The following is a 26871-nucleotide window of genomic DNA, read 5'->3' as shown; positions in this document are numbered from 1 at the left end:
CACCAAAAGAATATATTAAAACCGAATTATAACGAGAAAACGTTCCTGGATTGGGTCTTTTCGAACTGGATGGCATGTGTCCATCAGCAGTCTACCATTAGCTGAAGAAGTATGATTCTTCGGTTGGGGGGTATAAATTCATTATTAAATAACATTATTATCACCATGAGAATATATTAAAAGCAAATTATAACGAGAAAACTTTCCTGGACTGGGTCCTTTCGAACTGGATGGCATGTGTCCATCAGCAGTCTACCATTAGCTGAAGAAGTATGATTCTTCGGTTGGGGGTATAAATTCATTATTAAATAATATTATTATCGCCAAAAAAATATATTAAAACCGAATTACAACGAGAAAACTTTCTTGGAGTGGGTGCTTTTGAACTGGATGGCATGTGTCCATCAGCAGTTTACCATTAGCTGAAGAAGTATGATTCTTTGGTTTGGGGGTATAAATTCATTATTAAATAACATTAATATCACCAAAAGAATATATTAAAACCGAATTATAACGAGAAAACGTTTCTGGATTGGGTCCTTTTAAACTGGATGGCATGTGTCCATCAGCAGTTTACCATTAGCTGAAGAAGTATGATTCTTCAGTTGGGGGGTATAAATTCATTATTAAATAACATTATTATCACCAAAAGAATATATTAAAACCGAATTATAACGAGAAAACGTTCCTGGATTGGGTCTTTTTCGAACTGGATGGCATGTGTCCATCAGCAGTCTACCATTAGCTGAAGAAGTATGATTCTTCGGTTGGGGGGTATAAATTCATTATTAAATAACATTATTATCACCATGAGAATATATTAAAAGCAAGTTATAACGAGAAAACTTTCCTGGACTGGGTCCTTTCGAACTGGATGGCATGTGTCCATTAGCTGAAGAAGTATGATTCTTCGGTTGGGGGGTATAAATTCATTATTAAATAATATTATTATCGCCAAAAAAATATATTAAAACCGAATTACAACGAGAAAACTTTCTTGGAGTGGGTCCTTTTGAACTGGATGGCATGTGTCCATCAGCAGTTTACCATTAGCTGAAGAAGTATGATTCTTTGGTTTGGGGGTATAAATTCATTATTAAATAACATTATTATCACCAAAAGAATATATTAAAACCGAATTATAACGAGAAAACGTTCCTGGATTGGGTCCTTTCGAACTGGATGGCATGTGTCCATCAGCAGTCTACCATTAGCTGAAGAAGTATGATTCTTCGGTTGGGGGGTATAAATTCATTATTAAATAACATTATTATCACCATGAGAATATATTAAAAGCAAATTATAACGAGAAAACTTTCCTGGACTGGGTCCTTTTGAACTGGATGGCATGTGTCCATCAGCAGTTTACCATTAGCTGAAGAAGTATGATTCTTCAGTTGGGGGGTATAAATTCATTATTAAATAACATTATTATCACCAAAAGAATATATTAAAACCGAATTATAACGAGAAAACGTTCCTGGATTGGGTCTTTTCGAACTGGATGGCATGTGTCCATCAGCAGTCTACCATTAGCTGAAGAAGTATGATTCTTCGGTTGGGGGGTATAAATTCATTATTAAATAACATTATTATCACCATGAGAATGTATTAAAAGCAAATTATAACGAGAAAACTTTCCTGGACTGGGTCCTTTCGAACTGGATGGCATGTGTCCATCAGCAGTCTACCATTAGCTGAAGAAGTATGATTCTTCGGTTGGGGGTATAAATTCATTATTAAATAACATTATTATCACCAAAAGAATATATTAAAACCGAATTATAACGAGAAAACGTTCCTGGATTAGGTCTTTTCGAACTGGATGGCATGTGTCCATCAGCAGTCTACCATTAGCTGAAGAAGTATGATTCTTCGGTTGGGGGGTATAAATTCATTATTAAATAACATTATTATCACCATGAGAATGTATTAAAAGCAAATTATAACGAGAAAACTTTCCTGGACTGGGTCCTTTCGAACTGGATGGCATGTGTCCATCAGCAGTCTACCATTAGCTGAAGAAGTATGATTCTTCGGTTGGGGGGTATAAATTCATTATTAAATAATATTATTATCGCCAAAAAAATATATTAAAACCGAATTACAACGAGAAAACTTTCTTGGAGTGGGTCCTTTTGAACTGGATGGCATGTGTCCATCAGCAGTTTACCATTAGCTGAAGAAGTATGATTCTTTGGTTTGGGGGTATAAATTCATTATTAAATAACATTATTATCTCCAAAAGAATATATTAAAACCGAATTATAACGAGAAAACGTTCCTGGATTGGGTCCTTTCGCACTGGATGGCATGTGTCCATCAGCAGTCTACCATTAGCTGAAGAAGTATGATTCTTCAGTTGGGGGGTATAAATTCATTATTAAATAACATTATTATCACCAAAAGAATATATTAAAACCGAATTATAACGAGAAAACGTTCCTGGATTGGGTCCTTTCGAACTGGATGGTATGTGTCCATCAGCAGTCTACCATTAGCTGAAGAAGTATGATTCTTCGGTTGGGGGGTATAAATTCATTATTAAATAACATTATTATCACCATGAGAATATATTAAAAGCAAATTATAACGAGAAAACTTTCCTGGACTGGGTCCTTTTGAACTGGATGGCATGTGTCCATCAGCAGTTTACCATTAGCTGAAGAAGTATGATTCTTCAGTTGGGGGGTATAAATTCATTATTAAATAACATTATCACCAAAAGAATATATTAAAACCGAATTATAACGAGAAAACGTTCCTGGATTGGGTCTTTTCGAACTGGATGGCATGTGTCCATCAGCAGTCTACCATTAGCTGAAGAAGTATGATTATTCGGTTGGGGGGTATATATTCATTATTAAATAACATTATTATCACCATGAGAATATATTAAAAGCAAATTATAACGAGAAAACTTTCCTGGACTGGGTCCTTTCGAACTGGATGGCATGTGTCCATCAGCAGTCTACCATTAGCTGAAGAAGTATGATTCTTCGGTTGGGGGGTATAAATTCATTATTAAATAATATTATTATCACCATGAGAATATATTAAAAGCAAATTATAACGAGAAAACTTTCCTGGACTGGGTCCTTTTGAACTGGATGACATGTGTCCATCAGCAGTTTACCATTAGCTGAAGAAGTATGATTCTTCGGTTGGAGGGTATAAATTCATTATTAAATAACATTATTATCACGAAAGACAAAATATTCTAATAATTTCTTTCTTGAATGTTTTATTTGCATTAAATTACTAAAAATACTATTTATTTAAATATTTTCTATGTAGAAACTGTCTCTTATATAATTCTGTTAAAAAAACGAAAGATTTCGAAGAGTCCTGCAGCAAGTCCAAGACGAAGACTGTTTGCATTTCCAATTTTCGGAGTCGCGCACTAGTTAAGTGACTAATTTGCGCACAAGCACGCCTACTTATGGCCGGCCCAGTTATTACGCTGTTTAATCAGGAGTTTATTTTTGCGCACAAGAAAATTTACTCGTTTGCTCATCGTCATAAAAAACAATTTTCGTACCACGAATTAGGGACAAGATTTTTATCTGTATACTTATAGAATACCAAATCTGTGGTTATAGGTTCACAATATTTGCAAAAATCCACATTATTTCCATATTTAATTGAGGATGAACTAAAAAATTTTCAATATGAGCCATGAAAAATTTGCGAACTTTCTTAGCATTATTGAATTTCTAATCTCCTCTTCGGCTACTTACGTGGAGTGGAAGGAATTGCGTGTGACGTCAGCAGCACTAGCCGCATTTATCGAAAATCATTCTGGCTCAACAATGCTGGCCGAATTTTCGTCGATGCGATTCGTGCGGCTCTGGATAGTGTGTGCACCTTCATTGAAAGTAACACCACAGATTAGGTATACTATAAGTATACAGATAAAAATCTTGTCCCTAACTCGTGGTACGAAGATTGTTTTTTATAACGATGAGCAAACGAGTAAATTTTCTTGTGTGCAAAAATAAACTCCCTTTTAAATAACGTAAAAACTGGGCCGGTCACAAGGCCGGTCAGGCGCTGTGCACAATTTTAGAGGACATAAGTGGGCGTGATTGTGCGCAAACTAGTAACCTAACTAGTGCGCGACTCCGAAAATTGGCACCACGAAAAACAATGCCTTTGACGATAAGTTTATAATCTGTATAATCTGTGGTAACACAAACAATGTTTGTCTTCGGTCGATGCGGCCCACAGACGGGATTTTTTCCAAATTCGCGACCAAAATGATTTTTGTAGCATAAACTTACTATTTCTTTTCGAAACTAGTATTTACATTAAAAGTGAGTCATATTTACTAAGAAAATGTCTATTATACACTTTGATGCTATACAGGGTGACAAAAAATTGCAAAGTTCGAAACAGAGGTAATATTAATTATTAGAAGAAAATATTCAGTAGTTTTCATCTTTAAACATGTATTTTTTGCAAATTGTTCTTATGTTTTTCATTTTCATTACATATAAATTTTAAGGGAGTGTACAACCCCTAAAATATGTTTTATTTTAAAAATTGGTTAATTTTGCAGAAAAATTGTTGAACACGTATTTTCTATCGCTTTTTACCAAAATCAATAGTTTTTTAAATAAAAAATATTTAAGGGGTTGTTCATCCCTTAAAATTTGAGTTTTGAAAAATCCCTACTTATTGAACCTCTACACCTAACAATCTATACGTAAGCCAAAATTCAGCTTTTTACTCCCATTGGTTTCAGCTTGATGAAAAGGGGTTTGTATTCACCCCCTATGGGACAATCGTTGTGGAAAAAAATATCTTCGTATGTTAAAAACAAAAATAAAAATACGTGTTCAAGCATTTTGTCGCGAAACCAGTGGTTTCTTAAATAAAAAACATTTCAATATTGAAAGGGTAGTTACAACCCCTTTAAATTCAAGTTTTATAAAATTCTTTCTTATTGCTCGCCTACTTTGTATAAGAAACATTTGTGCAAAATTTCGAGTCTCTAGACCCAGAGGTTTAAGCTGTGCATTGATATGAGCCTATATCTGTCACTTACAGTCACTTTCACAGACATTTTTTTAAGTGTCCGATAACTAAAGGACAATTAAATTTAAAGGTGCCATTTATTTGACGTGACGTACAGGTCATCAATCAGTGTTAAAATGGCACTTAAAAGACCCTTAACCTAACGGTCTTTTAAAAAAAATGCTGATGCAAGTGGCTGTTAGTGTGTGTGAGACAGTTTATTCTATTATATAAGTAGATTTCACATTACGTTTAGAGCCAAAAATCTGTTATTTTGAACAGATTAGCAAAAACTAGCAGTCACTTTTAACACAGTTAATAAGATTAAGCATTGATAAATAAGACAGTGAAAGGCATTGAGCTTAATACGCATTAATAGGGTACCAAATGCTTAACCGAATGAACGCTTAATTTTTTATTTCTTCATTTTGAACAATAGAAAACAAAACCAATAAAAGTTTATATATGCATTTTTAAAATACTACTAAGTAAAATATTATATTATTCTACATACATGAAGGTACACAATCCATGTTTCACTTTTCGCAAAAAATTATTGGAAACACAATAAAACCAAACGTCATTAGTAACGAAAATTTAAGTAATGACAGCCAGCATAACATTTTGTCTTGCCAAAGCTAACTTTGGATCAACGTAACTAGAGAATACGGTAAAAATTTATAATAATTTTTTTTAGCTTAATAGATAGATATGTTGCCTGTCGTTTCAAATATTAATTATGAGAATATTGCTCATTTCAGAATTTTAAATTTTGGCCACGAATTTGGAAAAAATCCCCTCTGTGCGGCGCGTGCGGCTCTGGTCAGTGTGCGCGTATCTTTAAAGCAAGTATAGCTGATTTATTTTAATACACATTCTTTGGTTGGATTTTGATATTTCTTCTTATACTCGCTTACAATCTAAATCGCATATTGTTTTTTATCTTCACCTCTAGACAAAATATTAATATATTATTTAATCCTTAAAGAGTATATAACGTTTTTATTACACCGATACTAATTGGCAAAGCGTGATAAAACGTCCACAGCACTATAAAGAATTATTTATTTACCGTTCTCACATACTAAATGCGTTGAAGTGCGCTTGCGTAGAAAAATCCATATGTTGGCAAGAGTGTTGACAAAATAACTTACTTAAAATTAGTTAATTAAGTACTGCATAAGAATACAAGTTCAAAAATAATAAGTATTAGAATTTAGAATTAACAACCTGTCATGCATTCAATAGTTTTCCTTTCAATTGTCAAAAAAGTTGAAAATTTTAGGATAACTTTTGAAGGAGTAGGTTTATCGAAAAAGTGTAACAGACCTTATTTGTAGAGCGTTCAATCTGTACAAGAATATGTGATTGTCATGGCTGTGAGAGAACAAGAGAAAAAAGTGGCAAATTTTCATGTAATTTAAATGGGAAACGAATCGTCTTTGGGGCAAGGTTTATTGTGAATATTAAGGGTTTACAATGGTCTGTTATTTTTTTAGACAATAAACTAAAAATTTAGAGGGCGTCATCTCAGTAGGGACAAATGTATGTGTGTCTAAAGAGAGACGATCGTCAAGAGGAAACTCATTGGTGCACCAGCCTGAGGAAGATGCTTTCTCTCTCTTCACGATCCCATGTTTGAATGGAACATCAGAAAAAATCAGGCGAATAGCCAAACAGTATAAAATTAAAACTGTTTTTGAATCTAGGACTACTCCAAGAAGTGTCAACAAAAACAAAACCGGAATGATCAAAACGAAAAAGAGTACTTTGTATTTCAAACTAAGGGTTTGTTTACGTTTTGCTTGTTTATGTTGGGTTGAAACAAATTAGCCATTTTTTATACATGTTAATGATTCTAATACTATTCACCTCAACAAATAATTTAATTGACACGGATGACTATGAACGTGAATTAAATCGTCTTTGGCGCAAAAACCTTTCGATTTTAGAAGCACACTCTACACGATGTTGCTACAAATCCTGTAACACGACGAGAATCTTCTCTATTCCATCCTTTTTTTTTCTGTTTTTTTATTTATTCCATAGCCAGTTAATGTCAACGTTAATAGGTCTCTGTGGGAATCGACTGATATTTCACTACTCGTAACCTTCCGATGGTGGTGTTTATGAAAATTACGCTCGAATTTGACAAATCGAAGAAGATGAGCACTCAGTGTTGCCAGTTGAGTAGAATTTCTACCAGGTTTGGTAGATGTTAGAATAATACTACAGAAAAGCAGCCAATGTCGGCGCTGAACTCATCTATCATTACCTCCGAAGTAGTCAAAAAAACATACGACAAGTTAACCTGCATATCAAGTAGATGCAAAAGACCTTTTTTATGTAAAAAAACCCTCCTAAATGTATATTTTTTACTCAGTAGCTTTATACAGGTACGGACGAAAAGTTATTACTCTTCAAACCAGTTAAAAATATGTAGGTGGCGCCCTCTACAAGTAGGAGTCATATTGACATCAAAATCAAATTTTTCATGCCAAAAAACTCCCAGACACCAATTTTCATCCAAATATTGACGTTACTTCAGAAATTATTTGGAAAAAATCGAAATAAAAATTAAACTTCTACACCTTGTATCTCCGAAACTAAACATTTTATCAATCTTTTAATGGAATTTTGGAGTTGTTGACAACACTGTGAGTACTATATTTTTTAGTTAGCACGACGCTTACTAAAGTTATTGCACCGACAACATCGAAGGTAGTGATTTGCGAAGAACATTTAATTAATGTTAATGGTCACTTATAATGACATAAATGGCTTGAGATTACATTGGATCGTGATAATATATTGTCAAAATGTCAAACTATGGGTTATGGATAAATAACGAATACAATCTTAAGAAATGTCTCTAACCTTTATGGCGAGTTCATTACCTATAATCTTCCGAGAATATAGTCACCAAAATACCGTATGATCGAAAAAAAAACGGCGTCGAAGACGGCTGGAGAATGACTATCGATATTAATTTTGGCGAGGTCAAGCCCTAGACGTCATTACTTGGCCCGTAGTCTTCCTTATTTTTAGTGGAGCTTAGATGGCTTTAAAACTTAAAAGGGTTATAATTTATTATAGTCTATAAAATGAATAACTTTGAATTTTGACCGTTATTTCTTACCAACATGGCAAATAAAAAATCCCTCTGTCAAAAAAGTTACTGCTATTCTTTAAACTGAGTGTCCGAACGAATCAGATAGGTAACTCTTTTTACTTTCGTGAAATAGAAAAGGAAAATAATAAAACAAGTGACAGTTCTTCCTCTTCTTGCAAAAATCAACACAAAATGTCATAATTGCCAAAAGTAAAATGTCATCAGCTTTTGACATTTCTAAATATCAGACCAATGCCGTCTCTAATAGAACAGCCTCAGAGCGAGATTGATGACGTCACGCTAGTTAGATACTACGGATTAATAAATATGTTGTAGAATACATGCAAAACATGTATTCATGATACATTGTTATTGATACATGTTTATTCATAAACATTGTATTTTAAAAATTATATAGTTTACATGAAATATACATAATATACAGTTAATAAATACAATACATATACCTATTTATAGTAATAAATACTTTGGCAAATAAACTATGAACCACACAAATGCAGCAAATGTTTTACAATATACAAATAATGTATAGGTACATCAGATAATGGATAAAATGTAAAATATATTTTAAATTTTGGGGTTTGAAAATCGATCTAATTTAACAAAAAACATTCAATATCTACTAATAGTGATGTATTATTATTTGCATTCACAAAATTTATATATATATATATATATATATATATATATTTAGCAAGTATCAATGTTCGAAAAATTATATTTGCAAATAATACAATATCATAGAAAAAAAGGCGTCAGCGATGGCTATGAAATAAAGATCGCTGTCATTTTATATGTAAAATTATTCTAAAATTTTTGATTTTCTTGTGATTTAGGTTCGGGAAAAACGCTGATTAAGTTTTCATTTGGTTTTTCATTATTTTTATTTGGTTTAAAAAAAACGTTTCGGGTAACATTATAGCCTTCATCAGTGTTGTGTCATATGAAAAAAATAGTGTCGAATATAATCCAAAAAATTACATATAAAATATTCACACCACACACCACATAATGTTTACTACAATTAATAAACTAATGTAAACTTGTCAAAAGATGACCACATATTTTTTAAAATTATTATTCTTAACACTAAAACTATCTACATTGACTATGGAGTGCGATTTCAGCCATAGTCAAGTGAGGTTGTTTTATTAGAGACGGCATTGCGTCAGCAGGGCCGCAAGTTGCTAACCTAAAAATGGAAAAATTCCTTTACTTTGAAACTAAAAGAACTGCCTACCAACTTTTTATTAACATATTTTAGTATGGGCGGCTATACGTGCCTCCCGGCGCCAATTTTTTTTATAATCGGTAAAAATAATAATTAATTTTAAATGGTGTCGTTTAAAATTCGAGAAAAAAAAATAATTTTTTGGATCTAGATTTGTGTATCTGAAAACGTTCTTTGACACTGTTTTTTTTATCATACGGTATATTGAGGCTCCTGTACGTTTGCTAATATCCCTGAGGGCCAGTTAAGTTTAAAAAATAATTACTTACTGACAATCGTTTTATATTTTCTATATCAAGACCATTTAAAAAACAATTACCAACACCTTTTTGGCAGTCAGTTTGTCCTAATTTTTTTCCTACAACAAAAAAAAGTAATAATAACATGCCACACGATCTACCATAACAATTTGTAAAGTCACCGCAAATGGCAGAGCTAATAAATAGTTCACTAAAGATAAGAAAATTGTTTTATTTTTTATTATTATTGACAGGAGCAAGGTTGACCTTTTAATTTATGGTTTTGTTACCATCGCCCAGTGGTATATGTGCCAAATACCCTACGTATATGGACATATATGGGATTGGCAGTATATAGCCTCCGAGATTTATCTTAAGAACTATTATATTCTTGAGTTTTATGAGAGTACATCGAGGAATTTTTGTATATAGGCGTAAAGACGATGTTGCGCAGTGATAAATGTTTTAATACTCGGTAAATAAACGCTTTTTCTCTGATATTTGAATATTAAATATTAATTTAATGTAAATTGTACAAGGTTAATATGCAGGATTATGTTTCATGGTATGTACTATGTTCTGTACTGTTACTTATTTTGTTTTGTTTTATCTTCAGTTGGTTTCAAAATAGTATTTGAATGGGTAATAAAAAAACTCCAGTTTTTCACAAACATCTACACATACAAAGTTCTGTATAGACGAAAAACTGACCGTCTACAGGGTGTTTAAAAAAATATGTGATATATCTTGGGGAGATTCCTCACGTAAAAATAAGATTTATTTTTCATATCAACATAGGTCCGATTCTGCTTTGTTTCGTAGCTACAAAGGGTTAAAGTCTTTTTATTTTTTTTCCGATTTATTATAATTTTCTTTCGAAAATCGACAACTATGAAACTATGAACCCTTCCCGGACACAAACGGTACATTGTGAAACAGGAAATTGTAGAGAGAAACAAGCCTTATAACATAGGATACAAGATTTTAATGAACAGTTCTTTCCATAAAATCAATAAAATGAAAAATATACGAAATAATATACATGTACTGATTTCTTTCGAAAATCGATAACTATGAAACTATGAACCCTTTCCGGACACAAACGGTACATTGTGAAACAGGAAATTGTAGAGAGAAACAAGCCCTATAACATAGGATACAACATTTTAATGAACAGTTCTTTCCATAAAATCAATAAAATGAAAAATATACGATATAATATACATGTACTGATTTCTTTCGAAAATCGACAACTATGAAACTATGAACCCTTCCCGGACACAAACGGTACATTGTGAAACAGGAAATTGTAGAGAGAAACAAGCCCTATAACATAGGATACAACATTTTAATGAACAGTGTTTTCCATAAAATCAATAAAATGAAAAATATACGAAATAATATACTTGTACTGATTTCTTTCGAAAATCGATAACTATGAAACTATGAACCCTTTCCGGACACAAACGGTACATTGCGAAACAGGAAATTGTAGAGTGAAACAAGCCCTATAACATAGGATACAACATTTTAATGAACAGTTCTTTCCATAAAATCAATAAAATGAAAAATATACGAAATAATATACATGTACTGATTTCTTTCGAAAATCGACAACTATGAAACTATGAACCCTTCCCGGACACAAACGGTACATTGTGAAACAGGAAATTGTAGAGAGAAACAAGCCCTATAACATAGGATACAACATTTTAATGAACAGTGTTTTCCATAAAATCAATAAAATGAAAAATATACGAAATAATATACATGTACTGATTTCTTTCGAAAATCGACAACTATGAAACTATGAACCCTTCCCGGACACAAACGGTACATTGTGAAACAGGAAATTGTAGAGAGAAACAAGCCTTATAACATAGGATACAACATTTTAATGAACAATTCTTTCCATAAAATCAATAAAATGAAAAATATACGAAATAATATACATGTACTGATTTCTTTCGAAAATCGACATCTATGAAACTATGAACCCTTCCCGGACACAAACGGTACATTGTGAAACAGGAAAGTGTAGAGAGGAACAAGCCCTATAACATAGGATACAACATTTTAATGAACAGTGTTTTCCATAAAATCAATAAAATGAAAAATATACAAAATAATATACATGCACTGATTTCTTTCGAAAATCGACAACTATGAAACTATGAACCCTTTCCGGACACAAACGGTACATTGTGAAACAGGAAATTGTAGAGAGAAACAAGCCCTATAACATAGGATACAACATTTTGATGAACAGTTCTTTCCATAAAATCAATAAAATGAAAAAATGGAGAAATTTTGCAAATATATTTTGCAATAACTTTCGCAAATTAATGATATTTTTTTAAAGGTTGCTATTAGACTTGGATCAAGACAAATTCGTAAAATTGCGTTTATCTCATCAAGGAGGCCGAAATAGACATCGACCAATCGATCAAGAGACAAATTTTAATCGGCATTAAACGGCTTACACTATTTCGCTAACCAGAGAAAAAAAGTCAGTGGCGTACATGATTTTTTTAGAAAATATTTCAGTGATAACCCATATGCACGTCCCTGGTGAATATGTCGACACTTTTTTAGCATTAAAACACCACTTTTACCCCTTTTATCTTTAGATAGCGTAGATTTCTGCTTAAAGGACGCTGGGTAGTATAACTGATATAATTGTTGTTATATTAAATGTAGTGTTACAACATAAATGTTTTTTTTTTCGAAATTCTCAAAATTTACATACTAGAATTTTTTTTACTACTAAAAAAAAGAGACCCTGTAATTTTTATTTATACACTTCCGACATGGTTCTTTCAACATACCAGAGCAAAGAAAAAAAAATGTTTCTAAACTATCATTATTATTCCGCAAGCGTACTGTACAAGATCCTTTTCGTATTTTAACGAGATCACTTTATAAATATGGCCTAATGATTCGTTAAATTCGTGATAAAATTGGGAGATAAACAAAGGCGATGAAAGTACCAAGCCATAGGCGTGGGCCCAAACAGGTACCAAGGCCGTAAAAGTTCATAGATTTTGATTAGATATATATTGTCCGAAAAAAGAAATATGCACGTATATGTATGTAGAACAATTAAAATTTTGGGCTTAAGTAATTAGGTATGGTGTATGTTTATGTTTCTAGTTACTGAATATGGCAAGGAGTTTTGGTATATTATGGCATTACAAGATAAAAAATAACTGTTATAATTGTGGTTTAATATATACCGAGTGTCGGTTTAATAGCTAACCAGTGTGTTTGGTATGTGTAGAATATAGAAGTATGAGTTATAATATAACTCATACAGTAGGATGAGCCAAAAAAACTAACCTATGGAATTTTTGGGTTAAAATAAACCTAATAACCGAGAAAAGAATATCCCCAGAACGCAGGATTTTTACCTCACTTTTAAAGAGCATAAAATTTACTAAAAAATCTATCTGAGAGTAATTTTTTTCAGTTCAATAATTCGTATATTTGAAAGCTTTGAAAAGTGAACAAATCAATTTTCCATCAAAAATCAATCATTTTAGTGTTTATTGATTAAACATTTTCATATTTAGTAAAAAGAAACTAGATTACTAAAATAATACATTACAATAATAATTAATTACTAATACAATCTTTAATTTTTGTTAAATTAACAAAAGGTATATCACACAGCCACTCAAGATTTTTTCCAATAATAAAGATCTAATGACGCAAAATCATAAAAATTAAAAGATTTAGGAAAATCTTTGTCTGAAGGGTAGGCAACCTTAATAATATTTTGAAGATATATAGACTCCCCATTGAACACCGGAAAAATATACTGGGTGTTCCATTTAAAATAAAGGAGTAACTTGCTTTTAAAAGTGACTAATGTTCCATATTAATTTTGTATCACCCTGTATAACTTTTCGGGTCAAATTTCAATTTGGTTTAACATACAATGGTTACTGTAATTAAATATCAGGCTATACAAGGTCAACTAAAATTTAGGTAGCTATTATCGAAATTTCTTCATTTTCACAAAATGTGAAACATGTCAAAATCCTTAAATTTTAGTTATATGCTTCTTTAATAAAACTCATCTTTATTTTTTTCCTAGAATCCGAAAATCAATTAATATATAGAGTGTTCCATTAGAAAAAAAAATACAACTTTGATGTGTAACTTTTTTTGAGAACACCCTGTATAATTCTATATATTTTTATAAAATGCTTTCAGTTAACCTACATAGGTATGCTGACAAAATTTCATTTTGATATAAACTACCGTTCTCCTTGGAGCTCCCGCGGCGTATGAGAGGCGCCACCCTGTATAATAGATACATGGGAATATTAATGTTTAAATTAAAAAGAGCCCAAAAAGTCAAATAATTTAACTAGAAATTGGTTAAAAAATCACCAAAATCGTTTTTCATGCCGGTCAGATATAGACCTGAAAAGTTCAAAATTCTGACATATTATGTATAAACTTGATAATATTCTTTTATAAAAAAAATGTTATATTTTAATTGATAGAAGGTCGATGATAGTGTACGATCTTGATCGCCGTTTAATTGTGGATTTATTCCTATATAAATCTGTCTTCGCAGTATTATACGGAATAAATTTTCTCTCATAAAAATAGCCAAGCCAATGCGAAACACACTGTAAGCGAGGCGTGGTTGGCAATTTCTTCCCGACCTCGATACAATTTCCCGCATGTCTTTCTCGATTTTCAAGGTTTTCTGAAAAGCGCCGGATCGTTGTTATAGACGTCGAAAAACACGCCTGAATGCAGTGAAATCTACTGAATAGACATAAAATAAAAGTTAGTAATACGCTTAATCTTGTAATAAACTTAGATTTTTATAGCTATGATTGAAGTACTAGATCGAGAACGCCGTAGTACTCATATAAACATATGTACCATGCGATTGAAAAAAAAATGGCGTCAAAGACGGCTGGGGAATGACAATCGATGATAAATTTTGACGAGGTCGCGCCCTATACGTCACCCCAAGTAGCATTTGGACGTTATCTAACGTCGGGTATACGTCGCGTTCAATAAACCCGACGTCGGGTACCAACGTCGGTTCGACCGCCTGACGACCCTTATTTGCACCTAAATGGGGAATACAGACTCAGGTCGCCTCGACGGCGGTATCTGACCTAATAGGGAATGTAATTCTACCAGTTACCAACGTCATATTACGTTGGATTTTAGTCACTTAAAATTCGTCGCTAAGCACTTACGTTACGTTTGGTTTCATATTCGCTACCAAGAATACATAAAAACCTAACCAAACTACCTAATTACAAATGGATTCATAATCACTCCTCGAATAGAACTATAAGTGCCTATCTAATTTCATATTATAATAATTCTGAATTATTAATCCAGACATCAGTTTTGTCAACGGAAGTCACTTTTTTGATATATCTGATTAAAATACTCCGGAAAACAACGAGCGCCTTCAAAAGTAGGTAGATTTATTGAAATAAAAATATCTATAAAAAAGTAACTCGCAAAATATTTTTTTTATTTTCTAGCTGGTTTAATCATAAAACTGTACTGTGGTTCCCCCCAAACTCAACCTTATCAATATTATTCTACTAGAAATCGGAATGTGAATATAAATTTTAAAAACAAAAAAAAAATTAAAATGGCTGACAATCGGATACCTGTTAATATATATATATATAATATATATAATATACCTGTTATACCTGAATGGCGGATTTCTGTGTCCGACTTGAATATGAACTACCAATATACCAATTCCGACCGGGTCTCCAACTTTAGTCGTCTCACACGACCGAAGTCATCAAACCGGCCGACCGGCAATCGTATTATGACGTATATAATTCCAACGTACGCCACGTAACCTCACTTTGCGTATCAGTGATTTGTGGATTTGTGCAACTATAATTTAGTTTTTGTTTTCTCTTTAAAACAATGGGCAGCCACTTTTTTTAGATAGTATATACAAAATTTAAAAGAATTGGAACCAGTACCTCACATGTGGGAGGAGGATGGGGTCTGCTGGTTTCCTAAGCTAACAAATAAAATTAAGATGCACCAGTGTAATGCAGCATCTCTTCCGGATAAAAAGCATTCGTGGGCGGAGGGAAGACATCACTACTACTATTATTATTTTGCAAAAGCCTCGACCTCTTTCTGTAAAATGTAGATGAATGTCTAAATGCCTTTTTAGTGTTTTATAGGCATAATAAAAAAAAAGTTTGTTTTCAAAAACTTTTATTAGGTTATGTTCATGATGTTTATTAGGCCGCAAATGCTACTTAATGGGTTGTATTTAGGGACGTAAATAGACATACGTAAAATTAAAAATATGGACATAAAATACAACAAAATATAATTGGACGTTACTTTAGGGATTATCAGTGAGACGTATCCTATTCGGACAACGGGTAGACGTCGGGCTAGTTTAAGTATAGGTACGTCGTGCAAGCCAACGTTGGAACGACGTTGGGAAATTAATAAAAATGGTACGTTGTTATTTTGTACGTCGAGAGATCGTTGGATTTACCGACTCGGATCCAACGACGTCACTTTTAATAGGAAAGCGACGTCACCAGTCGTATCACCAACACCCGACCTAAATTTGCACAAAGTCTGACGTCGCTTCAGGTCAGATTTAGTTCGAAGTCAGATAGATGCTACTTGGGACTATTTGGCCCGTACTATATTTAATAAAAATTATTTTTAAGTAGTGTAGTTTAAAATTGAAGAAAACCCATTTTTTTATAAATAGATTGTGTACCTGGAAACGTTTTTTTAATCTTTCTATAATTAGTATTAATTTTTGACAAGTTTTATGTCAATTTTTAGTAGATGACGTCTATGGCTTGACCTCGTCGAAATTATTATCGATTGTTATTCCCCAGCCGTCTGTGACGCCGTTTTTTTTCGATTATAGGGTACAACCACCTTAATTTTTATAACATGTTAAAATTCTACTGACACTGAATAATAAAAATGAAAATATCTAGAAATTTATTGAGAAATAAAAATATTGTAGAGTCTAATTATTGATTAGACTGTACAAATATTAATTCTATTAAGTTTGTCTATGTCTATATAATTATACTAGCGTGTACCCCCGCGACTTCGTTCACGTCGAATTAATCATTTGTAATGGTGATGATAAAGCAAAGCAAGAGTTTCCATTAACATACAAACTGGATAAAATTTTCTCACATTTATGTCAGCATGAGAAAAAACAATATGGCTATATTATTATATAACTTGGTAATATTTGAGGGGTAGTTTCATCTCGTTGGAATTTGACTTTCGAAAAATCCATTTGCCAAAAATAAGCTTTTTAAGCAGAATCGTGGTTAATCAATTAACCAACTTTTTGGAACACCCTGTATGATTTTTTAAAAAATTTCAAAATATGTAAAAAAAATAAATTATGCGTGTCCAAACGTTTTCCCGAAAGACTAACCGTTTTTTAAATAACAAATATTGTAATATTTGAGGGGCGTTTTCACCCTCTTGGAATTTGAGATTCGAGAAACCCCTCCTAATCGAACCTCTACACCCTACAGTTAATCCGTGCCAAAAATCAGCTTTAAACATCAAGCAGTTTAAGCAGAATCGTGATTACTCAATGGTCATATTTTATGAAACATCCTGTATAAATTTTTAAAAAATCTTAACATATGTAAAACAACAAAATAAAATATACTTGTTTAAGAGTTTTTCCGAAAAACTCACCGGTTTTTAAACAAAAAATATTCTAATATTTAAGGAGTGGTTTCATCACCCCCTTAGAATTCGAGTTTCGAAAAATCCCTTCTTATCTAACCTCTACACCCTAAAGTCAATCCAAAAATCAGCTTTTACGTCAAGCGCTTTAAGCAGGATCGTGATTAATCAATGAACCAGATTTTTCGAAACACCCTGTATACATTTAAAAAAATCTTAAAATATGTAAAAAAAACAAAATAAAATATACGTGTTTAAGCGTTTTTTCGGAAACTTGACCATTTTTTAAATAAAAAATATTGTAATATTTGAGGGGTGTTTTCACCCTTTTGGAACTGAAATTTCGAAAAATCCCTTCTTATCTAACCCTAGAGTCAACCTGTATGTCAGAATTGAACTTCTTACGTTGAGTGGTTTGAGCAGGATCGTGATTAATCAGTGAGTCAGTCACTTAAGGATTTTATATATTGGTATAGATTTTTGTTTAAGCAACTGTCTGTGTGACATGTCAGGTTTAGAATTCAGTATATCATTTATTAAATTTATTTAATAAAATTATATATAAATATAATTAATGTCAATGTTTCAGAAAATCCATCTCGTACCACAGCTGAAAAAGACTTCGTAATAGGAAGCCTGTATGACATCGTCCTTAAGTCATTTCTGTTTTGATTAAAAACATTCTTAACTTTTTACGCCCAAGGTTTTATTTAATATACATTTCATATACACATTGTATACACCTTGTATACATTTAATCCATTGTTTCATTAACAAAGGTTTAATTACATATTTAAACGCCACATTAAAAACAACAAATATGAATTTACATCAATCAATATTCCTTCGCCCTGACATCAAGTTTTATGAGTCAAACACGCCCGTGCCAATCCCAGGTGAAATTTACATTTGTTTCAAAGCCCAGCGTATCCAATTAGGGATGATTCACCTATCGATATATCAATAATTATCGATTACTGTCGATAAATATAGGTATATCGATAAGTAATATATCGACAATTTTGAACTTGCCTCTTTTTATTCAATATACAGGGCGAGTCTTAAATAAGGGCAAATATTTTCAGTGCTGGTATATTTCGAGCCCAGGAACACGTCTATGATTTTTTCGCTAAAAAAGATGTTGAAAATCGTGCATTTTCTTTTAAATTTTCCTGTATATTTTTTGAAGACTTTTTAGAACCTGCCTGTTCACCGCAAATTTTCCCACGCTATAATTTTTTAATCTCAGATATTACCATAGTTACGGCTTTACTCTATGGTTACGGCAATAAAAGGGATGCAAATACAGAATAAATCCGGTGGCTCTCAAAATTTTTAAAAAAAAAATCATTTTTTTTTTAAATTTTCAAACTTAAATAACTCGGTTATTTTGGATTTTCTGAAAAATGGTACAGAGAAAATATGTTTCTTTTATCGAGATCTACCAGCCCTGAAAATATTTGCACTTATTTAAGATTTACCCTGTATATCGAGAACTATCGATAGTCTTCGATATATCGGAAAAAATATATCCCTAATCGTAAGTGTCTAATATAAAAAATGGTCTTACGAAATTTTGAGGAAAACCGAAAATATAATATACCTTATTTTCTTTGAATAAAATTTTTATATTGTTTAATTAGGAGTAATAAAAAATCGGTAAAAAAACTTTTAAGTTAAACGGTTTTATCTTATGTGCACTGAAAACTAGAAAATAATAATAACCATTGTTTGACGCTCAGGTGTTTCTGACGCTAACAACTCTCTCTGTCTGTCGCGTTCTGATGCTAGCCTAGACTCATGACGCTCAGGTGTTTCTGACGCTAACAACTCTCTTTGTCTCTCTCGTTGTGATGCCAGCCTAGACTCATGACGCTCAGGTGTTTCTGCCGCTAACAACTCTCTCTGTCTGTCACGTTGTGATGCTAGCCTGGACTCATGACGCTCAGGTGTTTCTGACTCTACCAGCTGCCTTTGTCTCTCACGTTGTGCTATTAACCTGGCATCATGTTGCTCAGGTGTTTCTGTTGCTAACCGTTCTCTTCGTTTCTGTAGTGGACTATAGGTTTCATTTTCACTTTCTTTTGCACGTTTCGTTCTATACTTTTCTTTCGCCTTTTCGAGCCTTCTTTTTCGTTGTGTAGCAGTTTCGTTTTTATTTTTGGTTTGGTTTGGTTTGTTTTTTTATTTATTGTTTCCATGTTGTTCCTACGAGTAATGGACATTTTAACGGTCGACCCCCCAGAGGTTCAGTAGAGGGGCAAGGCTATAATATACAACAAGAGGCGCCCAATCTTGAGGGGAAAACGCTTGCGACATTACATTTTTAGCCACCCTAATGCCATACAGTCCTCAGCACGTTTTAACCTATTACCTTAACTTGGGTGGTAAAGCTACCGCTAACTACGTAGGTACATCTAATCACACACACACACACACACACCTATTTTTTTTATCTGTTCTTCTAACGTCACACAATCTTGGACACAACTGTTCTGGACACGACTACTCATGCCCTCACCTAATCAAGGGCGTAGATAAGGGGGGGGGGTACTGGGGGACAGTACCCCCCCCTGACGCTTGACGAGATACGAGAATTGAAATAGTCATTGACTATGAAAGGATTTTTTTAAATTAAAATCCGACATATAAGAACACTTTGTATGCTTTTAATTATGTTGATTTATCGTTTATAATATGTTCGACCTGATTAAAAGCACACAAAGTGTTCTTATTGGTCAGGACAGATTAGTGGGGTTAACTCTAATCAATATCCATAAAGATATTGAAATAAATGTTGATGCTGTTATTGATAGGTTTTCGAAACAGCGTACTAGAAAACTTGATTTTGTTTTGTAGTTTTATTTATAGTTTATAGTTTTTATAGTTTTTTTATAGTTTAGAGTTTTTTTTATAGTTTATAGAAAATTAACTAATAAACGTCGTTGTTTCATTTTTGTTTATGTTATTTACAAATCTATATTTTAATTTTTGTGTTATGTTTTTATATCTTTTTGAAGACAAAAAAATCGCCGTCGTTTTAATTCGACAAAAAAATTCCGACGGTGATTTTTTTTGCGACTTAATCATAGTACCACCCCCATAGCATACACCTATCTACGCCCCTGCACCTAATACGCCATTTTGTAACGACGTCCATCTTGGACTTTAAATTTTGTCATAATCACAGTATTCTACTAGTGTAGCCCTTTCATTTGATACCCATATTGAGGGGGTTGTGGAAAAATATGAAATCCGCCATTTTGTACCGGCCTCCATCTTAGATTTACAATGTTATTGATATTACTATATTGTATTGTCATCGGAACTAAAGGTGTGTACCAAATTTCAGACCAATCTGACAACAGGAAGGTACTTAAATTTCAATTTCTAATTTTGACCCAAATAAACAAACAAATAAATAAATACCGTACGGGTCGAGCTAAATAAAACCGTTTAAAAATGACACTTTTTGCGGCAAGACTGTATGTTTGACTGACATATAGGCGAGCCACAAAAAGTCATTTTTACTCCGAATAGAACATGCTATTTTTTTTTCAAACCCCACAAATAATTTTTAAGGAATTTCAAACGTTCCAAATAATAAGTATAAAAATATTTAAAAGTCATACCTTGTATGTAATTATATATCGAGAAACTATAGTTACGCCCGTTGAATTTGACACTTTATATCAGTTTAATAATATATTTTTGTACTGTTATGCCTAGGCGTAAAGTGAGTTTTTTATATTGCCAATCACGTCGCAAAAATTAATAGTTTTGTGACGTTCAAAAAAAAATATTATTTTTTTATAACAGTTTTGAATTTTTTTACTAATATTCAAGTTTTTTAGGGGGGAGGTGGTTAAAACGGTAAACTAAAATCCACAAAAATAATTTCGATATATCGATAGTTTCGAATTCACCTATTGCTATTCGATATATCGATAACTATCGAAGTTATCGAAATGTCGGAAAACATCCCATCCCCTAATCACAATGCTAATTACAACTGTTTGAACGCTGAAAATTTTAATTGCGACCTGCCTCTAGCTATTGGTAGTTGTAGTTGTGCGATTTAGAAAAAAAGATCGAAAAATCAACGGTCTACAATGCGGAAATGTGTGTAGAATTAATGGGCTTAGCTGCGCTTGAACGCGGTATCGGGTTTCAAATTGCTGTTACGCGTGTTTCTTTTCAAATATTTACTTTAATTGGGCTAGTAAACGAATGGTTTTTCTGAAAAAATATATGTATATACATCTACTCTAAATATAGTTCGTGTCTGTGGATTCTAAAGCCGTAGTGCCCTTTTACATAAAATAAGTATACTTGTATATTCTGTATATTTTTTTGTAAACATTTTTGTATAAATTTAATTAAATTGCTTTTAAGGTCTTAGTGTTTTCGCTTTGTTTACATTTTTTTGTTCACGGTTTCATCATACGTGTTTTTGTGAAGAAGCTGTCCTTGGACATACTGTCCTAAAAAAAGACGACCAGAATGTTAAGAAAAATTTATAACTTTACTTATTTTTAATGAAAGATTACTTTCTATAAAGTTTTCTGTATTAAAATATTACAATTTTTAATATATCTCCATTCAAATACAGGGTGAGTTATAAAGTGCAAATATTTTCAGGGCTAGTAGATCTCTATAATAAAAAAAGTTGAATTGTTGCTTACATTTCAAAAACCATTCATTTTTTTCTAGGTTTTTGTTCCTCTTGATTTAATTTACTATGATATTGTTCTAGATATTTTTATTTTATTCTATGATATTCTAAATGCCATTCTAGATGTTATGTTTTTTAACCAAAAATTAAAATATATTTGAAAACATTTTTCGAAAAGTACAAAATTTTCAACAATGAAAAAAAGTCGTAGACATATTCCTGGGATCGACATATACCTAAAAATATTTCCACTTATTTAAGACAGACTCAACGAAAGATCAGAGTTTCAATGTTTAATTCGATTATTATATGAATTACCATTAAGAAAGGTAAATTATTAACAGGACATTTTGTATGGTTGTTTTTCAACTTACAACTTTATGCAACCAAATATACAGTAATTATTGTTAATCTCTCTCTCATTTAGAGCATAGTTTCTTAAATGTCTTGATAGAAGGAAGAATATTTAGCTTCTTTTAACGTTTTTAAATTCTAGGCGTTTTATTTCCCGATAACAGGCAAAAAAGAAACATAGTAACGTTATAAATTCTTTATTCTGGTATATGAACACATTGGTGGTATCAGAAATAACAATAAAATAATAATACACATTAATATCTGGTCCTTATTCTTTGCCTTTTTCTGTATAAATTGTAAATGAGACGAACTTACAAACCTACTTAAAAATTAAAAACAATTAACATCATAAAGCCTAAGTAAACAGCGGTATGGCATATGTATATACAGGGTCTACTCCGAAAACAAAAATTACTTTTTTAATTTTCGGATAAAATACTGAGCGTTTAAGGTTGGCATGGCAGTCTTGTCATAATATTCTGGTGATTTCTTCGGGGTTTAGTAGAATTTGTAGCCCAATCCTCCGCCATAGTAGCCTTTCGTGACGTAGGATCTTTCAGGGTGGTAGGATTTTCCTATTCTGGATACCTCGGCGTTGAAACCATTGACCTAGAAGTAGATAATAATTGTTGTAATAGTGTTTTTATGATAATATTACTGTCTTTGCTTATAAAAAATGTCTTAAAGTATTGACAAAAGAGCTTTTGTTTCGTAGAAGATTAAAAACAAACTAACTGAATAAAAATAATTTTATTTTGGTCTAGAGCCAGTACTGGCAATGCCCAAATGTATGACCCGTAGTAAAAATAATTTGTGATTAACCCAGTTGTGTTCAAAATTTCACAACTAGGGAATGCAATCCCGCACCAAAATCTCAATCCCGCAAACTCGCGGGATTAAAGCAGTCAATCCCGCGGGATCCGCAAAATTGCGGGATTGTAAACAATAAATGCTCCTCTTTGTTCTTAACCTATTAAACTTGCTAATATAATGGTTTTATGCAATTAATCGAAATTATAAATATCTACTAATCTGTATTGAAATTGAAAAAAAAACAATTTGGTAGGTTTTTTAAATTTTTTTGTTTTAACGAAAATACGAGGTTTTTTCGAAAAATATGCATTTATAGTCATACATTTGGTCCTAAATGGTCCAAAAGGCATTGTACAGTTTGCATAGGCCCACAATATATTGATATAGCGTGTATCTTAAACTAGCTGTCCAGAAATTTGGACTGATGTATACAAGGTGTTCAAAGAATATATTTAATATTTAATAAACTTATTTATTATAATTTATCTACTTATTTTATAAATAAAAATATTATTCTGATGTTGAAGTTTTTTTTTAATTTGTGTTAGTTATCTGCTTTTAGATACACTTTACATCAATAATTTTTTGGCATATGCAGAATGTACAAAGCTTTTTGTACCACTTAGGACCATTACGTTTGACTAAAAATGCATATTTTTCGAAAAAACCTCGTATTTTCCTTAAAACAAAAAAAAATAAAAAACCGATCAAATTGTTTTTTCTAATTTCAATACAGATTAGTCGTACTGTCGAACTTGGTAAAAATTTCGATTTTTTAAGAATTGTAAATTTGCGGTAAAAAAAGATTCTTAGCCAAATTTTCACACTCTTGTAAAACACCCTGCATACGATAATTCGCTAAATATATTTTCGAAAACCACATAGCATCTTAGTCACAATAGATGCATTACCTGATTATTAATGATTATACCTGGTCCCAACCACATCCCAAAATCTTTTTTAGTTCAAGTAAATTTACCTTAAAATTTTGCTTGTCTCAATAATTATGTCCGGCAGTTTATTTGACAAAATTGTCTTTTTTTAATGGCCAAGGCGTAAGGGGATTTAAGTATTCGGTTACCCAGTAGTAATGTGTCAATCTCGCAGATCCCGCACGGTAAATCCCGCAACTTTGATCCCGCGGAACCTCAGCGGGATCCCGCATTTGCGGGATTGCATTCCCTATTCACAACCCATTGTTAAAGTGTCAAAATATTTTTTGAGGCTTACCTTATCAGCTGTATATTTAACAACACGAATAGTACCATCTGGTTCAGCCAAGGAGTACTCTCCTTTAACGACATCTCCATATCTTTCTTCAGTTTGTTCTTTTTGGTCTCCAGTTTTGGGATCGCCTACAGCATATTTGTATTCGTATTTTGGCGGGGTGTAGTAGTCAATTGCTTTAGAATATCCTAGACAAATTTTTAATATTATAATACGAGTACTTTATGATGAATTTACTGTTTCTAGGAAAATAATATGGAAATATTATTACGTATGACTTGAAAATCTTATTACACAATAGGTAAATTTCAAGATTTCATATTTCATGATCTGTTTATAGTATATATTTGTATTTTTTTGTATACAATGCCTTGTGTTTGAAACGTAAGCTTAAATTTCGAAATTTTATGATAAAACTGTTTCTGTTGAACCTTGCCCACAAAAACATTACAAAATATATTATTTCAGTTTGATAGTCTGAACTATCTAGTCAACATGTCATTTTAATTGATAAAATAATGAATACTTATTAAACTATTGTAGGTAAATTTAAGTAAACTGTTATAAATCTAAATAATAATGTCCATAAATTAATATCGATTTAGAAAATAGTTACTAAATATCACTAGAAAATTGCCATGGCGACACCAGTCGTCTTGATTGCGTTTTTATTGAAAAATCGCTTTTTATTCAAAATCTGAGCTAGATAGGTATAGGAAACCCTAACATAGTTTGAAAGAGCATGTGAATCTGCTTCGATTTATTTTAGAAAATACAGGGTGTAGCATTTGAAATAACGAAGTTTTTCTATAAAATAAATCCTTAAAATAAATCAGCAATTTTTGGTACCCCTGTATAAATTTGAGGAAGCAATAACATTTTTCAGTAAAGTTTATTTCCCTACTTTTAAACTCAGCACAAGAATTAATTCTTAAAAGTAATGTACAGGGTGTTAATAATCTATTCTATTGTAGTATGCATATTTAAATATCTCAAAAACCAAAGATTTTAATCATATTTAACCCTTATAATAAATGCCTTTTTTTGGGCCCAAGAATCCAAAAATCAAATAAAATACTGGGTGTTCCATAAGAAAAAAATATAACTTTGGTATGGATCTTACTTCTGAAACACCGTGTATATTTCAAAATAATTTTAAATTGAGCACACTGCCTCCCTACATATACCCATAAAATATTTTGTTTCTACATCTTTCCGTTTTCGTATAATCAACTGAGGCGAATGAAGTGCGCTACCCTGTATATCTTGAGTACCGTATTATTTTTCTGAGATTCTTACCGTAATACGGAGCAGGAATAGGAGCTGTATAGGCCAAAGGGGCTGCAAACTTAATAGGAGCTATCGGTTCTAACCTCAAACCTCCATAACCATATCCAGAACCCAATCTTATCCCGCCATAACTATAACTAACAGCGCCACAGTCTACATTAACGGTGAACATCGCAACTAACAATCCTAATATCACACCAAACATGTCTTTTATTGTTTCGTCTTGAGCTTAAGTCGAAATTCCAAAGAATACTGATAACCAATCTTTGGTATTGGGTGTATTATATAGGGGAGAATATAGTGGGACTGTAAAATTTTCCGAAAAAAATATGGAAAAGTAGCTCTAAACGAAGTGGTTTGTGTATGTCTACCTTGTATGCCGGTTTTTATTTTTATTTAAAGTGTTTCAAGTATACGAATGTGTCGTGTTATCAAATAAGTGGAAGCATATTTGTAATTAGGGAGGTACTGTCGCTGATACGGAAACGTTATATTTTGTTTTAACCAATTAGAAAATCAAAACTCGCGTTTTAAAAATTTTTAATTTAAAAACAACATAAATTTGTATTGAACTGTAATTTCGAATTGATATCTGCTTGACTATCGGATAAACCTTATAATATATAAGGACTATCGGTAACATTCATTAAGACTTGCTAAAGATTTATAAAGAATTTAGTGTGAGAAATAGTTATTTTTTATACAAGACGATAAAATGGTATTTTATCGGCGACCGAAAAGATTTTCGGGAGACGATAATGCAATTTTATCGTCGTGTATAAAACAATATTTTTTTCCATAGCGAGTTACATTTTAAAAAATATTCACAATTTAATATTTCAAGGAATTTATTACGAGTAGAAAAAATATTGTGCTGGGTTGGCGTTGGTTTCTATGTAATTTGACAAATAAATAAAGCTGTCTCTTTAGTTGTCAGTTTTGAGTCAATAGTTTTTAATTCTCTTTTGTGTCGATTGCTGATTGAATTGGAGCCAAAAATGGCTCAAAACGAAATAAGTAAATTACCAATAGATATTCAAGCTGAGGCGACAAATGCCATATCCAAATAACTTATGAAAAGGAATACAAACATTTTCAAAAATGGAAGCAATTATAAAACATGCGAGAAGAAATAAACTTTTTAACTTATCCTCGCTGTTAAAGTATCATTTAA

General features: G+C 32.0%; 2 protein-coding genes across 2 annotated transcripts in view; one reads left to right on the top strand and one right to left on the bottom strand.

Moving 5' to 3' along the window:
* LOC115874534 (N-alpha-acetyltransferase 15, NatA auxiliary subunit) overlaps positions 1–26871 on the top strand; it is a 180258-nt gene that overhangs the window by 133080 nt on the left and 20307 nt on the right. The window lies entirely within an intron of this gene.
* Positions 22572–26145, bottom strand: LOC115874535 (cuticle protein 19-like). The gene is made up of 3 exons (XM_030889706.1): positions 25707–26145; positions 24411–24595; positions 22572–22976 (listed from the first exon to the last, which is right to left on the bottom strand). Exons 1-3 carry the CDS (start codon positions 25900–25902, stop codon positions 22866–22868), a joined length of 492 nt encoding a protein of 163 aa, XP_030745566.1. The 5' UTR covers positions 25903–26145; the 3' UTR covers positions 22572–22865.

The sequence above is a fragment of the Sitophilus oryzae genome, unplaced genomic scaffold (assembly GCF_002938485.1).
Source record: "Sitophilus oryzae breed Bouriz unplaced genomic scaffold, Soryzae_2.0 scaffold_1297_pilon_pilon, whole genome shotgun sequence".
Lineage (NCBI taxonomy): Eukaryota > Metazoa > Arthropoda > Insecta > Coleoptera > Curculionidae > Sitophilus > Sitophilus oryzae.
The sequence above is the reverse complement of the archived record's forward strand: the minus strand, read 5'-3'. Positions and strand labels throughout refer to the sequence as shown.

Bases quoted from the DNA above. Each gene is read 5' to 3' on its own strand.
- LOC115874535 (XM_030889706.1), bottom strand. From the start codon at position 25,902: ATGTTTGGTGTGATATTAGGATTGTTAGTTGCGATGTTCACCGTTAAT. The intron at 24,596-25,706 runs GTAAGAATCTCA...AAATTTGTCTAG, and splicing joins TATTCCTGCTCCGTATTACG to GATATTCTAAAGCAATTGAC. The intron at 22,977-24,410 runs GTAAGCCTCAAA...ATCTACTTCTAG, and splicing joins TTAAATATACAGCTGATAAG to GTCAATGGTTTCAACGCCGA.